At 36.5% G+C, this 21,894-nt stretch overlaps 1 protein-coding gene across 1 annotated transcript; it reads right to left on the bottom strand.

Annotated features, from left to right (window-relative positions):
* Positions 1-3,643: 3,643 nt before the first annotated feature.
* Positions 3,644-14,513, bottom strand: LOC128224924 (uncharacterized). The gene is made up of 7 exons (XM_052935028.1): positions 14,367-14,513; positions 13,772-14,236; positions 13,065-13,171; positions 12,521-12,599; positions 9,705-9,835; positions 7,504-7,573; positions 3,644-4,951 (listed from the first exon to the last, which is right to left on the bottom strand). Exons 1-7 carry the CDS (start codon positions 14,460-14,462, stop codon positions 4,847-4,849), a joined length of 1,053 nt encoding a protein of 350 aa, XP_052790988.1. The 5' UTR covers positions 14,463-14,513; the 3' UTR covers positions 3,644-4,846.
* Between the last annotated feature and the right edge of the window lie 7,381 nt (positions 14,514-21,894).

The raw sequence follows: 21,894 nt of genomic DNA, 5'->3' as shown, positions 1-21,894 counted from the left end.
GTCTCTACACCAAGGTATTGCTGTTGTTTTTCTTTTGTCTACCCTGAACTCAAATTTCCTTGCCTTCTTGTGACATGTTGCTACAATAGCTGCATAGTTTACGTCGGTATATTCAGCAATGATGGTGAGATAGAAACTGTATATGGTATAATGACCAGTTTATTTTGGAAGCGATATATAGGGTTTTAGAAAGGTTTAAAAAGGACAAGGTGCTGCAGAAAAGAGAAAGGGTGCTAACGGAAAAAGGGCACATTGTATCGGGCTGCGGACAATTTGAACATCATGAATAGGACAGAATATGTTAGGAATTAATTGAAGTTATATTAGGTTTTCACTGCAAAAAAAAGTTTTGCAGTCAAAACAAAAAGAAATATTTGATAATCTCAAGCTTTGAATTATATGAAGGCTGAAGGAAGAAGGGTGCCTATGCATGACTCCATGAGGGCATAAGAGTGCTACCAAACAAGAACAGGGGGAAGCACCCTTCCATAACTCTTCGAGCTGAAACCCTACGATATGTCTGTAGAAAATAAATAGTTTTGACCTTTCTCTTAGAGTCAATCCTTTGTATTGAATGTAAAAAACCGTAAAATTACTTGTCCTCTTAAATCAATGCGTGTTGTGTAATTCTGAATTAAACATAACTGAGCAAGACCTTGTTACTATCAGTCACATAGTGCACATGCCCTTGAGTAGTAGGTCATGTAAATGTACCATATGGTAAACGTTCTATAGGCACTTTGAATAAATCCGAACAAAACATCGGAAGGATACACTGTCTCACATTCTTTTTTATTATGTATAACTAATCAGAATGTATTTTTGATGCTGTTTACAAATAAAATAGAACAGCATATGGTAGTCCAGACATTCCTCATTTATTTCTCTCAACTAAAGTAGACAGAGTAGCTGGGAACTTTTGCTTTATGGTGTTCGTGCTTAAAGCTGCACTCTCACAGATTTACCGTTTTTACAACTTTTTGTTGTCTCGGAAAGAGCAAAGTTTTGCATAAATATCTGACACCAATGATAAAAGATTGCTCACAAAAGATCAAATCGCAGATTTTCATATTTCCGTTGGAAAATTAATGTTTTATGGCTTAAACCGTTACTAACGGTATAAGAAAAATGCATAAAACATCAATATTTGAACTAAAATATAAAAATATGCGATCTATTTTTTGTCAGCCGTCTTATATCACTGGTTTCCATGCACTTTCGCAGAAATTGTCTCGTTCTAGGACAAACAATAAAAAAAGTTGTCAAAACGTTCAATCTGTGAGAGTGCAGCTTTAAACAACAAATCCTATGCAACGGTATTTACCATTTGCACTCTTCCAGGACTAGAATTTTGCTCAAAGATGCCAACATCACCGGACTTTACCACAAAACCAAGGTCCATTTTCCGCCCCAAAATGATGAATGTGCATCAAAACTACCAGTTGCAGAACGAAAGAGTAAGAGCAAATCCAAACTTTCCACCTCGAAATATACTAACGTACCAATTTATTACTAGAGATGAACTTGAACGAAAGATAAAAAAATATGTTAAATAGTTTTCACTAAGTTTCCTGCTCTATATGCCGAATTGTAATGGTGTCAAGTGCCGTAACTCAACTGGGCAGAGCCACAAATAAAACCCGAGATGGACAACTTCCCATGCTAGTGGGCATCCCTATTAAGTTTCATGACTCCTGCTCATATACTTATCGAGATAGTAGTGACACAACATTCCATGCTTTAAATGGACTAGCTACCAGATGATACCATTGCAAAGAAAAACGAAAAACATTTATTTAAAATCAATATCGTTGTGTATAACGCATTAAATCTTAATTACGACTAAAGTTTGTTATAAGTTAGTTTGCTATGTTAGCAATGGAAATTAATGAAAAATCCATCGAATTATAAGTATTTTCTTTTAAAATATTCTTTCATTGGTTCAATTTAATACCATTGTGACTGCTCTCGTCCAATCAATGTGTCAAAGTCTAAAAAACGTATCGCGATATATGCGATACGCTCTAAGGTTACCCAAGGTTAAAAGCAACTAATATTTACACTAAAATAGGAACGTACTTTAAACAGGGTGTGATGCAAACATTAAGAGAGAATAATGTTTCATGGCAAACATAATCTCACAATGTATGTCCGTTGGGTAGTTGAATGTATAGCCATCCTCGCCACTAAGTTGGAGAACCGTAGGCCATAGCATTCTCTCATAGCACCTACTGACCTTAAAACCAGTAAAGATAATATGTTTGTCGTGACCAACCTCCCTATCAAGATAGCGGGTCTTAGGCCCAAGCAAACGCTAGAACTTTATCAAACAGGCTTATTGTGTCCAAGGTCACCATGACCACGACCTTTGACATACTTATCTCAAAATCAAATATGGTCATCTGATGGCCATGTCTGACCACCCTGCCCAATTGAGGACGGTTGGACAAAGCAAACTTACTTTTTGTGTAACTGCGTCCACAACCTTTGACCTACTCACCTCAAAATTAATATGGTCAACAGATGGTCATGACTGACATCCCTGCCAAATTTGAGAACCATATGATCAAGCATACTCTAGTTATCAATCGGATTAGCTTTTTGAGTTTAGGTCATTAGTTCTAATTACCATTTCCTTTGACCTAAGATCAGTTAAGGTCATCTGCTGGTCACCTTATTAAGTTTGATGACCTTAGACCAAAGCATATTTAAGTTATCAATCCAAAAGCGTTTTGTGTTCATGGTCACTTTGACCGTGACTTTTAACACGCTGACCCCAAAATCAATAGAGATCATCTTCTTGACATGACCAACCATGACACTATGTTTGAGGACCGACGGACAAAATCAAAATCAAAAAGGTTCATCTACTGGTCATGACCCATCCCCCTGTCAAAATTGAGAACCATTTGACAAAGCATGATCAAGTTATCAATTGGACAAGCTTTTTGTGTTCAAGGTCGCCACCACCATGACCTTTAACTGATTGACTCAAAAACAATAAGAGTGGTCAACCTCGCTACCAAGTTTTAAGGAAACTAGGTCCAAACGTAGTAATCAAGTGGACAAGGTTTGGTCTATTCACTGACGGACAGACCTGTGCAAAGCAATACCCTTGCTTTTTCGAAGGGGAGCATAAAAATACATAATTACAAAAGCATTTTTTTTCATATTTCAAAAATATTTAATGCCTTGAAGTAACAAGCAACTCGTGTACACAACAAAGTCTCTTTCGTGTGTACAATATTTACTTGTGCATGAAAATAACTCACAAATACACAATAGATATAGCACTTTGCGAACAAGAAAACAGCATGCTGTAAACTAGTTATCACTATTTCGAGGGATAAACCCAAGTCAGACGTGACTCGATATACAACAGCAGTTACATCCCTCTCACAAAAGCCCTCCATTTATAACTTCATTCTAGGCTACACAATCTTGAGGTGGGTTTTTATAAATTAATGCAGGTTTTCTATAGTGTTTACATAGATCTAAAGAAGGGGTTTTAACTCAAAGATGAATTCTTACTGACATAAAATGCATTTAAAAATTTACAGATATATATATTGTATAATTATCTTGTTATACACTACCAAACCAAAGATGGATAAATGGTACATAAATCTAGAACTAAGCACAATGAGAATTTAGTCCTTTACTTTAGCACTTAACATTCATAGTTTATAACATGCACTGATCATGACATCATTGTTTATTTCAATATTGCATCTGATTGGATAAGCGTGCCAGTAGTTTAACCAATGATATAAGACGTTACAAATATCAGCTATTCTTTTACACAAATGTATGTTGTTGATTACAATTCTTTAAGAACAAATACTCAATTGCAGAAGATATTGCTAATTTTTAATCATAATGTCCAAGAAAAATATAATTGTATGTATTTGATCACGTTTTTTTGGCTTTATGCTGAATGAACGCAGAAGGGCAAGGGAACAAATTACCAAGAAACCATAGAATCCGCTTGCGTGCCCTAATGCATTCAAACAGCATAAATGCAAGAAATAATCCCTTAAATAGTATATGAAGTAAAATCCATCATGCACTCGTAAGCCCTAACATGGTGTATTGACCACACACGCGTCTCCCTTATAATTTTACAGATTTCCCCAAGTTTTAAGTCAAAATTACTGTAAGAGTAATTACCATTCTCCTGCTTTAAAGCTGTTACTCATCAAAATACTTTTCAGATGTGTACAAATATCACAATCAAAATTATCTGCCCTTCTTAAACAGATTAACTATGGTTTTTCTATGGCAACAGCTACTGTGTTTGTGGTTTTAAGTGTATGTTTTAACATACATGTAGTTTAATACAAAAAATTACACAATTCTGTATCTTCAATGATCACAATAACATTCTTACATTATTAAACTTAATAAATAAAATAAAAAAATAAAAGGCCCACGTGTTTTTGAACAGGGTGTCACCCTAACCAAACCATTTTATTGCCTTTTCACTTTATCAAATATCACCTGTGGCATATTTGCAATGCCTGTAAAATTTAACCATTTTATTTTCTCAATAGATATTACCGGTATGTCATTATTTCAATTGAATGATTTGAGGCACATATGATGTTCATAAAGTTAATGGTTATTTTTCAGGTGTTTTTTAGGTACAGTAGTTTGTTTCTCTTTTTTTTTAAAGCATCCTTGATCTGATCTGATGTTGGACACTAATCTTTTAACACAGACCCATTTCTACTTGTCACAGTTCTATTCTTCTGTGTCCGTGTGGAAATGGTTAATCCACTCAACAAATCACATAAAACCCTTTATTTCATTCGTGTTCATGTTAATGGCGCTAAAACTTCTCATCTCAATTCTTTTTACTGAACGACTGAGTGGCTAGATTCTTCCGGCCCACCAACTTCGCGGCAAGAAGCTCTGCTTTACTCGGCTGGGCAGTGTCTAGAGGTATTTTCTAAATAGAAAATAAAATCATATTAGAATTCAAATATAAATAAAAAACTTCACTTGAATTGGTCAGGAGGTGGAGAAACGACACCTTAGTTTAATTAATTAAGATATTTCTTTATTTAAGAATACAATGAAAAATACAGGGACAAGAAGAGTATTCCAAAATCATCCCTGTTTAGTGGCACAAGACAACAACAAAAGTATAAAAAAGGCATAGCTCAGAAATTATTGAAGCAAGAGTTATTGGCCTTGCATATACATATTATAACTGACACAAAAGCACTTCAGAGCCAATGCAAACAAGAGCACTTCAGAGCTAATGCAAACAAGAGCACTTCAGACCTAAATGCAAACAAGAGCACTTCAGAGCTAAATGCAAACAAGAGCACTTCAGAGCTAATGCAAACAAGAGCACTTCAGAGTTAATGCAAACAAGAGCACTTCAGAGCTAATGCAAACAAGAGCACTTCAGAGCTAAAGTAACAAAAGCATTTCAAATCAAGTTTGAGGGCCATGGGTGCAGGCATTGTCGAGTTATCACTCAAACAACCTTTTCACATTGACCTTAAACATTGCCCTTAACCTTTGACCTGATGACTCTAAAAACAATAGTTGTCACAGAGACAGCACGCTCGACTATTCCGCCGCTTTTCAATATAAGGATTGAAACCTTTAGGCAAAACATGCATGGATCACTGTTAGATTAGATTTCAATGCAATACATGGTGTGCTGAGATATTAACATAAATGTGGTTCCATGCAAAATTTTAACGAAAATTTCTAAGTCTAATAATAAAGGGCCATTATTTGCAAAATACAGTTATCTAACTTGGTTATTCAATAAAGTTGGGTGTTTGAATACCATTGTATAAAGTCTCAATGCAATACATCAAATAGTTGCTGAGATATTATCCTATGTGTGCTAACATGCAAGACCTTAACCAGAATTTCTAAGTCGCATAATAAAGGGGTAAAAATCATATATCATAAAAGATAGAGTTATCTTACTTGATTAAATAAGAAGGTTAAATAGATGGGAGCCTGTGTGTAAAGTTTCAATGCAATACATGATGTTTTCGCTGAGGTATTGACTTAAAAGTGGTTACATGCAAAACCTTAACCAGAATTTCTATGTCGATTAAAAAAGGGGCCATTATTTTAATTTAATGCAAACTGGAGTTATCTTACTTGGTTATTTAAGTAGATTGGATGGTTGAGTACCATTGTATAAAGTCTCAATGCAATCCATCTAGTAATTGCTGAGATATTAACCTATGTGTGCTTACATGCAAAACCTTAACCAGAATGTCTAAGTCAAATAATAAAGGCCCATAATTTGCATTATATTCAAAAAAGTGTTATCTGGGAATACATATCTAACGTTTCAATGCAATACATGATATATTTGCTGAGATATTGACTTAAATGTGGTTACATGCAAAACCTTAACCAGAATTTCTAAGTCGAATAATAGAGGGCAATTATTTTGCATTAAATGCAAACTGGAGTTATCTAACTTGGTTAATTAAGTAGGTTGGATGGTTGACTACCATTGTATAAAGTCTCAATGCAATACCTCAAGTAGTTGCTGAGATATTAACCTATGTGTGCTTACACGCAAAACTTTAACCAGAATTTCTAAGTCAAATAATAAAGTGCAATTATTATCATTAAATGCAAACTAGAGTTATCTTACTTGGTTAATTTAGTAGGTTGGATGGTTGAGTACCATTGTATCAAGTATTAATGCAATACTGTGTGTGCTTACACGCAAAACCTTAACCAGAATGTCTAAGTCAAATAATAAAGGCCCATAATTTGCATTATATTCCAATTATTGTTATCTAACTTCATTAATTTAGTATGTAAGATAGTTGGGAATACATATCCAAAGTTTCAATGCAATAACTGATGTATTTACTGAGATAATGACTTAAAGAGGCTTACATGCAAAACCCTAACCAAGGTGTGACGCCAATGCCGCCGCTGCCACCGACGCCGAAGCCAGGGTGAGTAGTATAGCTCTTCTTATTCTTTGAATAGTCGAGCTAATAAATAGGGGTCATTTGCTGGTAAGGCCCAACCACTCTAAAAATAAATAGGGGTCATTTGCTGGTAAGGCCCAACCACTCTAAAAATAAATAGGGGTCATTTGCTGGTAAGGCCCAACCACTCTAAAAATAAATAGGGGTCATTTGCTGGTAAGGCCCAACCTTCATGTCAAGTTTGATAACCATAGGTCCAGGATCGTTGAGTTTGTGTTCAAGGTCACTGTGACCTTGACCTTTGACCAATGACCCCCTAACATCAAATGGGTCATCTACTGGAAATTTATTAAAACTTGAGTTATTGTCATAAAGCTGTACACATGCATAATTGTCTAGGGTAACATTTATAACCAGATGTTTCAGTTGACTATCTTCATGCTTTTTGAGTTAAACTCAAACTTAAATCTTTTGCATAATGACAAAAATGCCAACAACAACACCAAGGCTTTGACAATACACCAATTTTTTATCTTTAAAAAACAACGATCTTAAAAGCTGAATAACTAACCCTTTCTAAACGATGTTTTATAATCTTTCCATCAGAATTTGCATATATAGTTGAGATGCCTTCAACAGTCCTGGAGAACAAAAATAAAACATGACTTTACAGCAACTATAAACAATGATCTCAGCTCTATTTTGGCAGATCGAGACTTCGATAAATAAAACTTTATTTTATTCTGCAATTTTACCTCATTAATACATGATTTTAACCATGTACAATTATGCCATATATTTTAAAGGAAGTAACAATTTAAAATGGTAAGTTAATATAAATTAAACATTGCAATAATCTTGGAAATAGTATCTAAAATGCTCTAACACTTACTTTGCATCCTAATGATGGATGGCTTACCTTAATAATTAAACAAAATTGATCATACAATATATTGTAATTTCCTTTTAGATAAGCCCCATGAATGGTATAAATTTCCACATTAAAGATGCACTCTCACAGATTGTCATTTTTGTAAAAGAAAATCATTATACATTTCAGAATCTGCCCCCAATTTCTCGAAACTTCTTAAGTCCCTTATAATAGGATTAAGCTAATCTCACTATTTTTGTTGGTCTATAAAATGTGTTATATTTACTTCTTCAAGAAATTTTAGAAATTATGTAGGAATAATCTGTATTATTACCAGAATAAATCATTTTTCATTAATCAAAATCCATTATTAGTATGTATTTTGGCTTATTGAAATAAGCGACTTAAGCCAGTTAAGCTTAAGAAGTTTCGAGAAATCGGGGCCAGCTGATTTTGGCATCAATGCCTTAAATTCAGTAATAGCATCTAGGTAACTCAGAATAGAATTAATCTTAATTGTTCTGAAAAGTGCAGAATTTTTCATTTTTCATAAAGCGATATTAACGTTTTTAGCCTTTAAATGTAATTTTTCGATGGAAGATCTTTTATCAGCAGACTTAATAGACTTATACAGGGGTCGACACTAACCATTTTTCCAAGTGATTCCGAAGGGACACCAACATTTGAAATCAGGTGTCCCTTCCTGAAATTAGGAGTCCCTTCCACTTTTTACATTTTTTTCATTGTTGAGCCTGTTTTAATATTAAATTCAACATCCTTTTACTTTTCAATTTGTAATGCAAGTATACACCACCATATTATACAGGTTTTCAGCAGCATGTAATGACAGGTTAGTAGCACTGAAAGGCAGTGAGGTGTATTTTGGTCTCTAAGTTGGTAGATTGGGTTCAAAAGCGGGAGAATGTCTAAGTCCCTTTTGTTTTCAGTCAAAAACAGAGATGGATACAATGTAAACGAACTTGATGTTGTTACTATTTTTAGATTTTTGGAAAATACGCATAAAATACATCATGGTTCAGGGTCTTGTCAAATGTCGGTGCTTTTCATTAAGAAACAGTAGGAATATTACATCTGGCTTGTGAAAACTCCAATCAAAATTTAGTAGAGCTGTTGATAAAACAATCAGACTGCCCAACAGTCGTAGTGAATACTGGAAGAGCAGACGACCAAAAATTGTGTATACATGTTAATTTTCGCGACAAAAAGTCATAAAATTTTATAAATTGATTGAATTAATGAATAAAACCCTGCAAATTTTATTTCTATTATTTTTTTATCAAAGTATAAAATATATGTCTTTAAAATTCGTATCACCAGAGTTGGAATCTTTTTGGGCGGTTCTGACACATAAGCAAAACAATTCCACATAAGTATTTTACCGATAATAAATCTGTCAGCTCTGACCTTGTTTAAAATGTAAACAACAAAACGGAAGCGTTAAACTGCATGCGCCTTGTGAAATGACCTGTTTATTTATAGATTCATGACGTAACTTTAGTCAAATAGTCAGCTATACTTTCGCTTTGATGAGTCCGATAATGATAATTTATAATATCGTTTTGACATGTGCTGTCAAGAAATTTAGGGGAGCCCGAATTTAGGTAATAAATTAATTAAATGCTACTTATTTATTGATATTCAGCCTTTATCAGTCAAAATTTAAATGTCCCGACGGAATACCAGACTTCGATGTTCAGGTGTCCCTCCTGAAAAATTGGTGTCCTCAGGATCCCGGGACCCCGTTAGTGTCGAACACTGCTTATATCACCAGTTTTCAGTCATTTACGCAAAAATTAACTCATTCTAAGACAAAAACAGGAAATGATATCAAAGCCGTCAGACTGTGAGAGTGCAACTTTAAACTCAACAGTAACACTCACCTGTAATAGGTCGTTCTATCAAGCCATTTGAAGGCAAGGATACTGCGAACCAAGGCCGTGAACGTCAATGTGTGAAGTCGCCAGTGAATCACTATACAGCCCTGGTCATAGTGTGTGGTCACATTTATAGGCTGTCCAAAAAAAGCAAGGAAGTAAAAATTAAAGTGATACTCGTATTTAAAATCAATACATAAAGATGTTTAGCAAACATACATTTTGAGTGGTAAACCTTTAGCTACTTACTAAATCAGTGGTCGAAATTAACACAAGCCCGCAAGCCCTGCACTGGTAAAATGTCTTCCGGGCTTGCTCAAATTCTAAATTTTATATAGCAAGACTTGTTTAAAAATTTGATGCCCAAACATGAGGATCTGAGCATGCCCAAAAAACATTTAACCAGTGCAGGGGATGTGGGCTTGTGGTAATTTCGACCACTGACTTAGCATAGCGTATGAATTTGTGTCATATGGCTACTGCTGATAGGCACCTGGGTGACAACTAAGGCAGGTGATTATTGATAAAACATAAACGAAATGTTTTGGGCTCTTTTAAGTATGTTCTCATTTCTTTCAGCTCATTTGTATAGAATCATGCTAGAGTTTTTCTCCTGGGTAGAAACCAGTCCATTTAATATTCTCTGTGCATATATGCAGCATTCTATAAGGATAAACCCCTATAAGTGACCTTGACTTTCAAGGTAGAGAAATTGGTGGTGCATGCCACAAGTTGCCTATATGTGCCAAACATCTGTGCCTCTATTTAAAAATCCCCTTTGGCCTTATGCATGGAAACATTACAGCCCCAACACAACCACTTGTTGTTTAATACAGTTATTAGCAGGGATGTGATTTACTAATGGCAGCTGAAGGGCTATAACCTTCACAGTGATGGTTTTGGTGGCACTTAGGCCCCATGGGAATCAAAGTCCTGCCCCATAAGCAAAACTGGCTTTAAAAAATAAACAAAAATGATAAAAAATCTTCTAATTTTTTATTTTTTTTGGTCAGCAGACACCTGCATACAACATCCCTGGGTATGAATAATATACAGTATTCCATTATGATAAAGCCCTGAGCGGGACCTTAGTTTAGTTAAAACTTATTTATTTTATGATTGTGAAACAAGCTTCTGCAGCCTATATTAATCAGTCTTGTTGGCACGATGTTGCGAGAGAGTGTGGTCTTGTGTACCTAAGCTACTCGGTCACAGATTGATTGACATCTTTTAATTTTTTGTCTTAGCCAATTTTTGAATTTATAAATGTGTGGAAATCAGTGATTCAACACTGCTGACAAAAGATTAGAATGCAGTTTTTTAAATTTATGTTTTAAAACTGATATATGTATCTTGGCTTAAAGTGTTACTAACTCTTAAATAAAAAATAATTTTTTGGCAGTTTCCCAATCAACTGAGAGCTATTCTATTGTCAGTTCTCTTATATGACTGTATTGATGGCAAAAGAAGCTGATTCTGGGACAAAAACTACATAAAAATGTCAATCTGTGAGAGTGCAGCTTTACAGCTGCACTCTCACAGATTAACCGTTTTGACAATTTCTTTTTTTTTTTGCCTTGGAATGAGCCAATTTTTGCGTAAATATCTGCAAACTAGTAAAAGAATACTGCCTGACAAAAGATCAGATTGCAGATATTCATATTTCCTTTCGTAAATTAATGTTTTATGGCTATAAGTGTTACTAACAGTTTAAGAAAAATCCATAAAACATCATTTTTTTTAAACTTAAATATGAAAATCTGGGATCTGATATTTTGTCAGCAGTCTTATATCACTGGTTTCCATGCTTTTTCGCATAAATTGGCTCATTCCAAGACAAAAAATAATAAGAAGTTGTCAAAACGTTCAATCTGTGAGAGTGCAGCTTTAATCTTCACGATAGTAACGTTAGTCTTGCCCACAACACATCAGATTTTTCTGCCAAACATCTTAGCTATTCCCAGTGCATGACAAGGTTATAGGTCAAACACACCTACCTATAGCAAGCAAATTCGTTGAAATGATATCCCCCGCCTGATTGGGCTAAGTCAAGGAATGGAAATCAATTGTTGATGAAATATATAATATGAATTTGATTTTGATTGCAACTGTTTGAAATAATTTTTTTTTATATAATGTAACATTTAGAATTGACCAAGAAACCTAGTTTATAACTCCATGTTTACCCAGTTCCAAACTAATTTAAGATTTCAGCAAGGCAAACATTCTGATCAAGTTTCATGAATATTTGACCATGATGTATAATGCCTCTAGTATGTTCCAAAGATTTTTCTAAGATTTGACCCCATGTGACCCACTTTTTTAAGTGATCCTTATTTCTTCAAGGGGTACATCATGACCAATTTTGAACATAACTTTACCAATAATTACCATGATATGGTACTGGACAAGATTTTTCAAAGATTTGACCTAGTGACCTAATTTTTGATCATATGTGACCCAGTTTTATTTACAACCAAGAGTTCATCAAGGAAAACATTCTGATTTGTTTTCTGATTAAGTTTAATGAATATTTGACCATGTATAATGCCTCTAGGATGTTCCAATGATTATTCTAAGATTTGACCTAGTGACCTTGTTTTTGACCTCAAGTGACCTACTTTTAAAAGTGGTCGAGATTTGATCAAGAGGAAGTCTGACCAAGATTGAACATTTTCTGATCAATGCCTACCAAGATATGGTACTAGACGGACGGAATGACGGACGGACAACCCCAAAACAATATCCCCCTCCCGAAATCTTCGATTCGGCGGAGGATAAAAAAACAAAGATACATTATACCCCGCATTTAATATACTTACCAAAACATAAAAAGACACGAAGCGAAAATGCAATAGGCACTTGAACTTCACTTGTTGGTAGGAGTATTTCAGTATTCCCCTGCAAATAGACATTGAAAATAATGTGATAGAGAATAAATGCCACATCTACTTACACGTCAATGTCTTACATACAGACAGGGTCACACAAATACTGAGAGGCGTGTTTCCTCAAACAGCCATGATTGGTCTATTTTTAGACATGGTTACTGAGCACCCCATAAAGCATCCAAAGCCAAGAATGTATTTAGAGAAGCAATTGACAGCTTGATTTCATACACCGAAAAAATATGTTCAAAGTTTAAATTATTAAATTCATAAGCAAATTATAAAGAATTTTTACTTAATTCAATGGTGAATTTGTGCCTGTGCAGTGACCTTAATGACCTGATTGGGTATGCTAACTCTATAACTATATAAATTAATAATTATTTTAATATTGACAGATAATTCAGCTTTGATTGGAATATTATCAAATAATTATTCTAGTTTATGTGCTTAGCTAGATATATTTTTGTGTTCTTACTGTGTAATGATTGGCTTTTCGAAGAATAGGTTTTCAAAAACTATATCTAAATGGTGTCTGCCGGTTTTCAAATCATCCATAGTTCCGCCTTTGTGACATACAGGAAGCTGAAAACAGATTAAAATACAGGATACAATGTGATTTGTCTGCTTTTAACTTATAAATGGCTTAATAGTATATAAATTATTCTTAAGTGTAAGAATTCAGACTCGTTCATCCAAAATACTTATTTTTGACAGTAATTGTAAAATGCCATTAGGCCTCAAAATTTGCCTAAGTTTAGCACATTTGTCGCAGAATTTATATAATTTTCACTGCAAATTATCAAAATGTCAGGTCGGAATCATCGAAGAAAATAGGTCAAATATCACAAAGAACTTTTGCATGTCTTGATTAATTTGACCGACTGATCAAATTTAAGTTATTTCGCATTACGTGTAGGCTCAACCCTTGCCATTTAGTACCGGACCAAAATACATTCCATAACCTATATATTTTATATATATGTTATTTTATCATATGAAGTACAATAATTAAGTGAATATAGACTCAATATGTTAACATATATATGAATCTGATATTAATCTTAGTCAATTTGTAACCTTCAGATTGCATTAGCTGATTCTTTAATGAGGTGTTATTTGAGCTTATTGACTGTTAACCCAAAATATGGCCCAATTTTCGGTTGAAAAAAAAACTCCACTGACCTGTTGCATGTAATATTTTCTTATATCAGACAGCTGAGCAGGCGATGGCAGATCATCCTTCTTTCCATCATCAGAGTCTGTTTTCTGATCTGAGGTAGAGTTATTCAAACTGTCTCCATTTGTTTTTTGCACATTTGGCTGAGAAAAGTGTAAAATGTAACTTTCTGAAAGTGGAACATTTTTGCACAACCTATTTCTACTGTCCTTCCTGCTATGTGAGTGATTGTCATCTCCAATGTCAGAATACAGAGTAACTGATGAATATTCGTGACTTTTTTCATTCACATGCGCTTGCATTTTCAAACTGTTTAACATGTTGTGAAAACTGGCAGTTGCTTCATTGTTTTTGCAACTGTCAAGCTGGCCTTGGGCTTGGCACACATGAGCTGTCATGCAGCCTCTTATCTGTTGTTGACATAGCAACTGACTGCTTCTGGCTGATCCATAACAACCTTGTGACAGTAGCTGGAATATATACAGTGTAGGAGTTAAACACACTAAATACATAATTTCATGAAACCGGTTAACCACACAAAAAACATGAAAACGTTGACCTTCAAACGCAATTTCTTACATAACAGCAAACTATACAAACCTTTTGGCTAGTGTCAATTAGTGATATATTGCAGGAAGGACGAAAATGAAGCAGCTGCAGAAGCTTTATGCGCACTGATGTTAAATGACAGCTCATTTTGATAGAAAAGTCGCGAAAATAGCAAGCATTGAATAACCGGAAGTTTGGATCCGGAAGTGGACATAGGAAATAATAAACGCAGGCGTCCGGGTCCAGTGTATGAAAAGTCGGACCACGCGGCGGTGACTTCCCTTTGCTATATAGTTACACTCTGCTCGTAACACGATGCCCGACATGAAATAAGTATTGACTTGTAAAGGGGTATCACTGCGTATGAGATAGAATCAACATGACAGTAACCGGTTCCGATGAAAGTTGAGAAATTCATATGAATTATCACAGTTTTCAGAATCAGTTTCATTCAATAGGTGGCGTATATCGTCCAAAACATGTATTAATGTTCTTAGATGAACAAATTTAGAGCTTGCCGATTTATTTTAGCAAGATAATTTAAATTTCCAAAACGTGTGTGAGCGTATGCGTGCATGCGGGCGTGCATCTGTGCGTGTGTTTAATTTCAAATCCAGGTTATAAAGTTTAATTTAAAATCTCCACACATGTAGAATGTATAATATAAACGTTCATAAACTTATTTAATATTCTTTGGGTATTACATTTTAAACATTAAGTGTAATATTATGGATTTCACAAAACGAAAAAATAGCTTATATTATAGGTTCAGTTCAATAGGGCATGGAGTGGCTCTTAATTAAAATAGAAATATGAGTAAAAAAAGTCCTACAGGTCTACCCTTCTTGTTTTTGAAAACGATGTAACCCACAACCAAACCATTTTTGCCTTACCATTAGTTAAAACAAACCGTGCATTACTTTTGTCCTTATAATCCCGCTGATTTAGTCGAAAATCCGTCCGCCGTTAGCTTTTAGACTTGAATGTTGTAGATGTCATTATGCCTGCATCTGTGTGCTTCTACACACGTCCCTCCTCCTTTTCCATCCGGGCTTGGGACCGGCAACGGCGGAGTTACTTGGTGTGGATGTGTGTGCGTGTGTGTGTGTGTGTGCGTGTGTGTGCGTGTGTGCGTGCGTGTGTGTGTGCGTGAAGCGCGCGTGCGTGCGTGTAGCGAGCGTGCGTGCGTACGTGCGTGCGTGTGTGTGTGTATGTGTGTGTGTGTGTGTGTGTGTGGCGTACGTTTGTATCTGTGTGTTCGTGCATGCGTGCGTGCGTGTGTGTGTTTGCGTGCTTGCGAGCGTGAATCTGCGGCGCACAATTATACAATATGCTGCAGAATATTTCTGCAAAAAAGTAGTGTAACATGTTGATTTAAGATTCAAATCAAAACGTTTTACCACTTTTGAGTGCGCGTGAAAAAATGTTCGTTTATCAGGCTTTTTCAAAAGGAACCATCAGCAGTATATCAGAACCAAATTTATCTTCTAGGCCTCATTTAAACATTAAGAAACACTTACAATTCTTCTTATTAAGCTTATAAACTAATAGTCACTCACGATCATGGGGATGGATTTACACTCATACTTTACCCACTTCCGGTTACACCGGAAACTGCAGCAGTTTCGCAAGCGCAAGTTGGAGCTGCGAAGCAAATGCTACTGCAGTAACTTGTAGTAGAGCGGCATTGCAACGCGCTTCTGGTGGGGAATTTCCCGTAGTTCCGGTTCACTGTATCTCCGTCGACAAGGACACAAGGCCGGACAGGAAGGAATGGAATCTTCCTCGTCGTCTGAATCAGAGGTTGAACCTTCACCAGAGAAAAAAGAGAAGCGTCCTTCAGATCCTTATCGTCTTCGTCGTCGGATTCAGAGCTTCCATAAGGAATATGAAAGGAATCGTCATCGTCGGAATTATTATTTCGATCAGAAGGAAGACTAGCTTCCTCGTCGTCGGAATCAGAGCTTCCATATGAAATATGAAAGGAATCTTCATCGTTGGAATTATAATTTCCATCAGAGGAAAGACTTCTTTCCTTGTCGTCGAAATCAGAACTGGAATTGCCAAAAAAGACATCTTCGTCGGAGTCGTCGGAATCGTTGTCGGAAGTTTCGGAAGTTGCATCACTGCCATCTAAGTCAGAGTTGTCTGCCGGCTCAGGAGACAGTAGACGGACACGAACGTGGTCGCAAAACCTCACATGACGACCAGTCCGTTTCCGGTCGTCATCTAACTTCCGGTGGTAGGGTATAAGGCGAGCACTGGCGGGGGCGGAAATGGAAAGACCTGGAATTTTAAGTAACACACTTTTAACTATCTTTTAAAAGTCATAAAATATAAAAATATCATTATATTTTATAAGGTGTTATAAAGAATTACGCGTTGAAAGGTTTAGAACTTAGAAACAGACAAACAGACGTCAATAAAGCTGTTGTAAGTTATGACATTCGTACTGCATATTGGACAATTAATATTACTTTTTTTAAATAGTACCAATGCATGTTTCTGATAGCTTCTATTCATAACTTCAGAATGAAAGAAAAAATCTTGTCAGATTTAAACATAATAATTTATTTCGACTGAAAAATAGAGAAGAACAAAAGGGTGACGCTTTTAAACTCGTTTAAGGCGATAAAAAATAAAACCAACTCATCCCCGAACCACACAATTAATGTAAGGCTGTCAAGTTTAAAGTAACAAACCTCGTCGACGCCACTCGAGCACAGACGTCACTCGACGTCGTTTCCTGGGCGGCTCATCTTCCTCTTCCGTTTCGCTCTCGTAGCCAGAGGACGCCGTCATAGGGGCAGCCTTCTGATCCCTCGATGACGTCACTTCCGGACAAACATCAGCCACAGACTCCACACATCGACGTTTACTTGGCGGTTCATAGCCCTCATCATTTCGGATAATGGCGGCTGTGTCATCCGTCGATGACGGCACTTCCGTCTGAGAGGCAAATGAAGACGAGGCGGCGGAACCGGAAACATCTTCCCAAAAGGGAGTCAGATCGCCCCCCGCGTTCTCTGATTCTGAAGATGACATCAGAATTTATAGCCGCCGTTCTGACGGAAGCAAATATATTGATTATTTGAATACTATAAAGTTAACTCGTAAATGTATGTGTACTCGTTATATAACTAAGTAACGTTATGAATTCAAAATAAAACCTCCTATGAATATGGCAAAAATGAAAGATGAAGATAAAGAAAAAAAGAAGTATGCGGAGAATGGAAATAAAAGTACCAAGGAGTTCGAGTTGACTGACACAGAGCCCAGCCAGAATAATAAGATCAGAGTTCCGGCCGGGGTCAAGGTCACTCCAAGAAGTCAGAGAAAGGTCAGGGTAAGTGACAGCATGGTTGACCTTGTGAAGGTCATGGGTCATGACCTCTAGTGGGTAACTAACAGCAGGGTTGACTTTGGGAAGGTCAGGGGTCAGGATCTCTAGTTGATCATTGACTGTTGTGATGACCTTTGAAGTGTCAGAGGTCGTGACCTCCGTTAGGTCACTGCCAGAAGAAGTGACATTGGAAAGGTCAGAGGTCGTGACCTCTAGTGGGTCACCGATAGCTGGCTGAGAAGCAGGGTCGTCACTGAAGACAGAGAGATAGTTAAATGGTTAACAAGATTATAAAACATTTCGACAAAGGTGCATGTTTTTCTATCATTTTGCCTAGAAATGTGTAAGCATATTGCCATTGTAAACATGACTTTGTATCTATCTAATCACCATTTTACAATGGAAATGCAATGGCTCTTTAATTTACATCGAAAACGATCGCCCTATATCTATAGCCGAAAATGTAATCACCCTTAGTTTTACAATGAAATAACTTTTCAATTTACACTGAAGATCTATTTGCCTTAGAACGAACAATAAGCATATAACCGCCCTACAATTTGCAATAAAAATGAATTCGTTCTACAATATACATATAAAATGTGTCGAAAATGAAATCGTCCTACATATTTCATTGAAAATGAACTCGCTTACAATGAAAATGTAATCGACCTACATTTAAAGCCGAACAATTTAGAATGGAAATGTAATCGACCTACTTTTAATGCCTTACATTTTGGATTGGAAATGTTATCGACCTACATTTAATTGAAAGTTGAACAAAGATTTCTTAGCTTTTTGAAAACGTTGCCCCACCCGCTAAATGCAAACAAAGTTATCGTTGCACTACGGGTGAAATCCGTCACAAACTTTACATCTGACTTCATACGTTTACGTTACAAATTCGTTATCGGTGACGTGACGACTCCTGACATTCTACATCATGTAGCGAGCGCATATTTTTCATTTCTTTAAGAGCTTCGTAAAAAGCGACTTGTTTGTTAGAAACAAGATGGCGGAGTATTGACGTCGCCAAGAACGTCAAGGAAGTGACGTCACAATAACCTCTTTAAATTTCACGAATGTTCACGTCGTTTTTGCGCGTTTAAAGTTCGGTGCATAGAGTTATGATGATAATCATTTACCGTTTAAATATGTTGCATAAATAAACAAGAATAATCAGTCTGTTCTTTAAAATTGTTTGATTTTTTTTGGTTCACAGGTTACAACCGTTCATGGCCTCAGTCACACTAAAGTGAGTGTATAATATTAATCTTATGTCTTCGAAAGATTGTCGTCTTTCAGCCCAGACCTTATTTTCATGTATGGTATGCATATGATATTTCAATAACAATTAATTTAAACCTAATCCCTGGAGTAGAATGGACAACTTGATGTTAGTCTAAGACGGTTTCCTGCCGAAATCAGCTAAAATCCCAATCACAATTTCTCGGCTTTTTCCGTATTGATTCGGAAAATTGAATTTCTCTTGAAAAAGCCGATTGCCGTAATCCCAGCTGGAATCGTCCCGCTTTATTCCATTAGGGGAACTATCATTGGTCACATGAAGTTGATTAAACTCAAATGAGAATTATTGCAAGCATGTGCCCTTACAACAACAAAAACAGCAACAGCAACAGCAGCAGTAGTAGTAGTAGTAGTAGTAGTAGTAGTAGTAGTAGTAGTAGTAGTAGTAGTAGTAGTAGTAGTAGTAATAGTAGTAGTAGTAGCAGCAGCAGCAGCAGCAGCAGCAGCAGTAGCAGTAGCAGAGGCAGTGGCAGTGGCAGTGGTAGTAGCAGTAGCAGTAGCAGTAGTAGTAGTAGTAGTAGTAGTAGTAGTAGTAGTAGTAGTAGTAGTAGTAGTAGTAGTAGTAGTAGTAGTAGCAGTAGCAGTAGCAGTATCAGTAGCAGTATCAGTAGTAGTAGTAGTAGTAGTAGTAGTAGCAGCAGCAGCAGCAGCAGCAGCAGCAGCAGCAGCAGCAGCAGCAGCGGCAGTAGCAGTCGTCGTCGTCGTCGTCGTTGTCGTCGTCGTCGTAGTAGTAGTAGATTAGTAGTTGTAATAGTAGTAGTAGTAGTAGTACTAGTAGTAGGAATAGCGGTTAGTGGTAGTGGTAGGAAATGTTTTGTGGCTCACTGATCTTTTCCTCTTTGTGGCATTTAAGTCTGGTTTACGTGCAAAGAAATTGTTAACCACAGATAAATGACTTCCTGAATGCCACTTTGTGTTATATTCATATTCTTCATTTCTTTTTAGGTGTAAATTCGGATAGCTGGAAGGTAGCCAAATATTTATGCTATATATTCTGTTGTTGTTTTGTTGCTTTTATTTGTTTATACGAACTATTGAGTGTAATTGGAATATCCGATAATATAAACATCAAACAGTGATTTTATTTTAAAGGAAACCATATTATGATTGTGAAAGTGTAGATTCAGTTTTCTTATCAAGTGACCTGTATGTAAAGGAATTAATTAACTAGTTATTGTTTTCAAACTTTGCAGGTTACACCGCTGGAAATCTATAACCTGAACTTGGAGCAGCTGACTATCTATGCCTAACATCGCAGCCACTCTGAGGAGCCTACGACGGCGCTCAACAGACTTATTCAGCTAAGATATATAGGACGGATTACCAATTTTAATGAGCAGGGTTATCCGCAATCCGGTGCGGAGTTTTTCGGACTGGACTAAGGCGACCATGGTGCGCCGTGTGCTGTATGCCGTTCATCTCGTGACACCACTGTCATGATTCCAGGTAGAAACCAGTGGAAACACGAGGACTTAGGCGACCATGATGCGCCCTGTGCTGTATGCTGTACATCTCGTGACACAACCGTCATCATTTCAGGTAGAAACCAGTGGAAACACGAGGACGTGGCACTGGCCTCTGATAAATATGATTTCTAACGACATCTCGGCATGTCAAGCCGATATCTTCGGAGGTTGCAAAGCTTTATAGACCCAACGCTTGAGATCAGAGTTAGACTTTGGACTCAAACTTTGATCTCAGAAACATTAGTGATATCGTTTTACAGCCCAAAGTCTGAGTCTTGAGTCCTAAGTCTACATTTGAGGCTAAGACATGTACGTGAATACGGTCCCAGTGCTACCCCGGATGGACGAAAGCATACGCTGGTTATCTAGTATCAGGTCTATCGGGTCATCCAAACTTTATATCCGGAACCAACCACGCCTGTCTTGATTCCGGCGCTGAAGTTAAAAATGGCGATTACCAAAACAACAACAGGAAACTGATGTACATGGTCGAGGCAGTTTGTGGATCTCTTCGCTGCCCGCCCTATGTACAGTATCGTGAAATTACGTGTGTTGTATGTAGCAAATAAATGTTGTATAATTAGTAAAGTGTTACTTAATTCTGAACTGCTGGATGATTGGTTAATTTGGCATGTTGTTTCTTCTCATTTAAAATAAAAACAAGCTAACCGAAAGCAGATCCATCCATCCGAGGCACAAAAAACACAACGTATTTTAAATGAGCAGTTGTCTGAGTTTGTTTAAGAGCTAAGGGCAACACTATTTTGAATTTCTGAAAGTCACTGATCCAAAATGAGCAGAAAGAAAGGACACAAATCGACTTTGTTCGACCGATACTTTAATTTATGTAATGAAATATGAATACAAGAGAGCGTTGCAAAACACTACCTGTACAAGCATAAAAGATCTCGTAAGTATATGTTTTAACTATATGTCGAGTGTTACGTCAATTTGGTATCGTATTGTGTACAAATCGATATCCAGAACATGGTATATGTTAAACTATAGGTTGATTTCAACGCCCTTCTGGTATGTTTAATTTGTACAGTTTCAAATCCTGAAATTATACCTAAAATATGTCATTTTAATATACGCATCATACTGGAATGAATAGGTGAGTGTACGATTGTGACAAAGACACACGGGCGTCTAGATGTATTCCGTATAAAATCCGTTTTAGTCACTCGCAGTTTGATTGCATTAAAATAATCCAATTCGTTGTCCAGTGGTTGGTTAGCACACTCGCTTCCCATAAAGGCGTCTCGGATTCCAGTATGTTACCTACATCTTCTCCGTTTTCCTTCACACCGTAAAACCACATTCTCGCGTTACAAAACAAGACCACACCACACTCTCGCATTTCATCGTGCTGACATTGGATTATACTCTCTGATCTTTCCCTTTTAAGCACAAAGAGATAAGGTACATTGCCGAGCCATATTCATAAGTAACGGGACAGGAG

The sequence above is a fragment of the Mya arenaria genome, chromosome 17 (assembly GCF_026914265.1).
Source record: "Mya arenaria isolate MELC-2E11 chromosome 17, ASM2691426v1".
Classification (NCBI taxonomy): domain Eukaryota; kingdom Metazoa; phylum Mollusca; class Bivalvia; order Myida; family Myidae; genus Mya; species Mya arenaria.
This window is presented reverse-complemented; position numbering and strand designations above follow the sequence as displayed.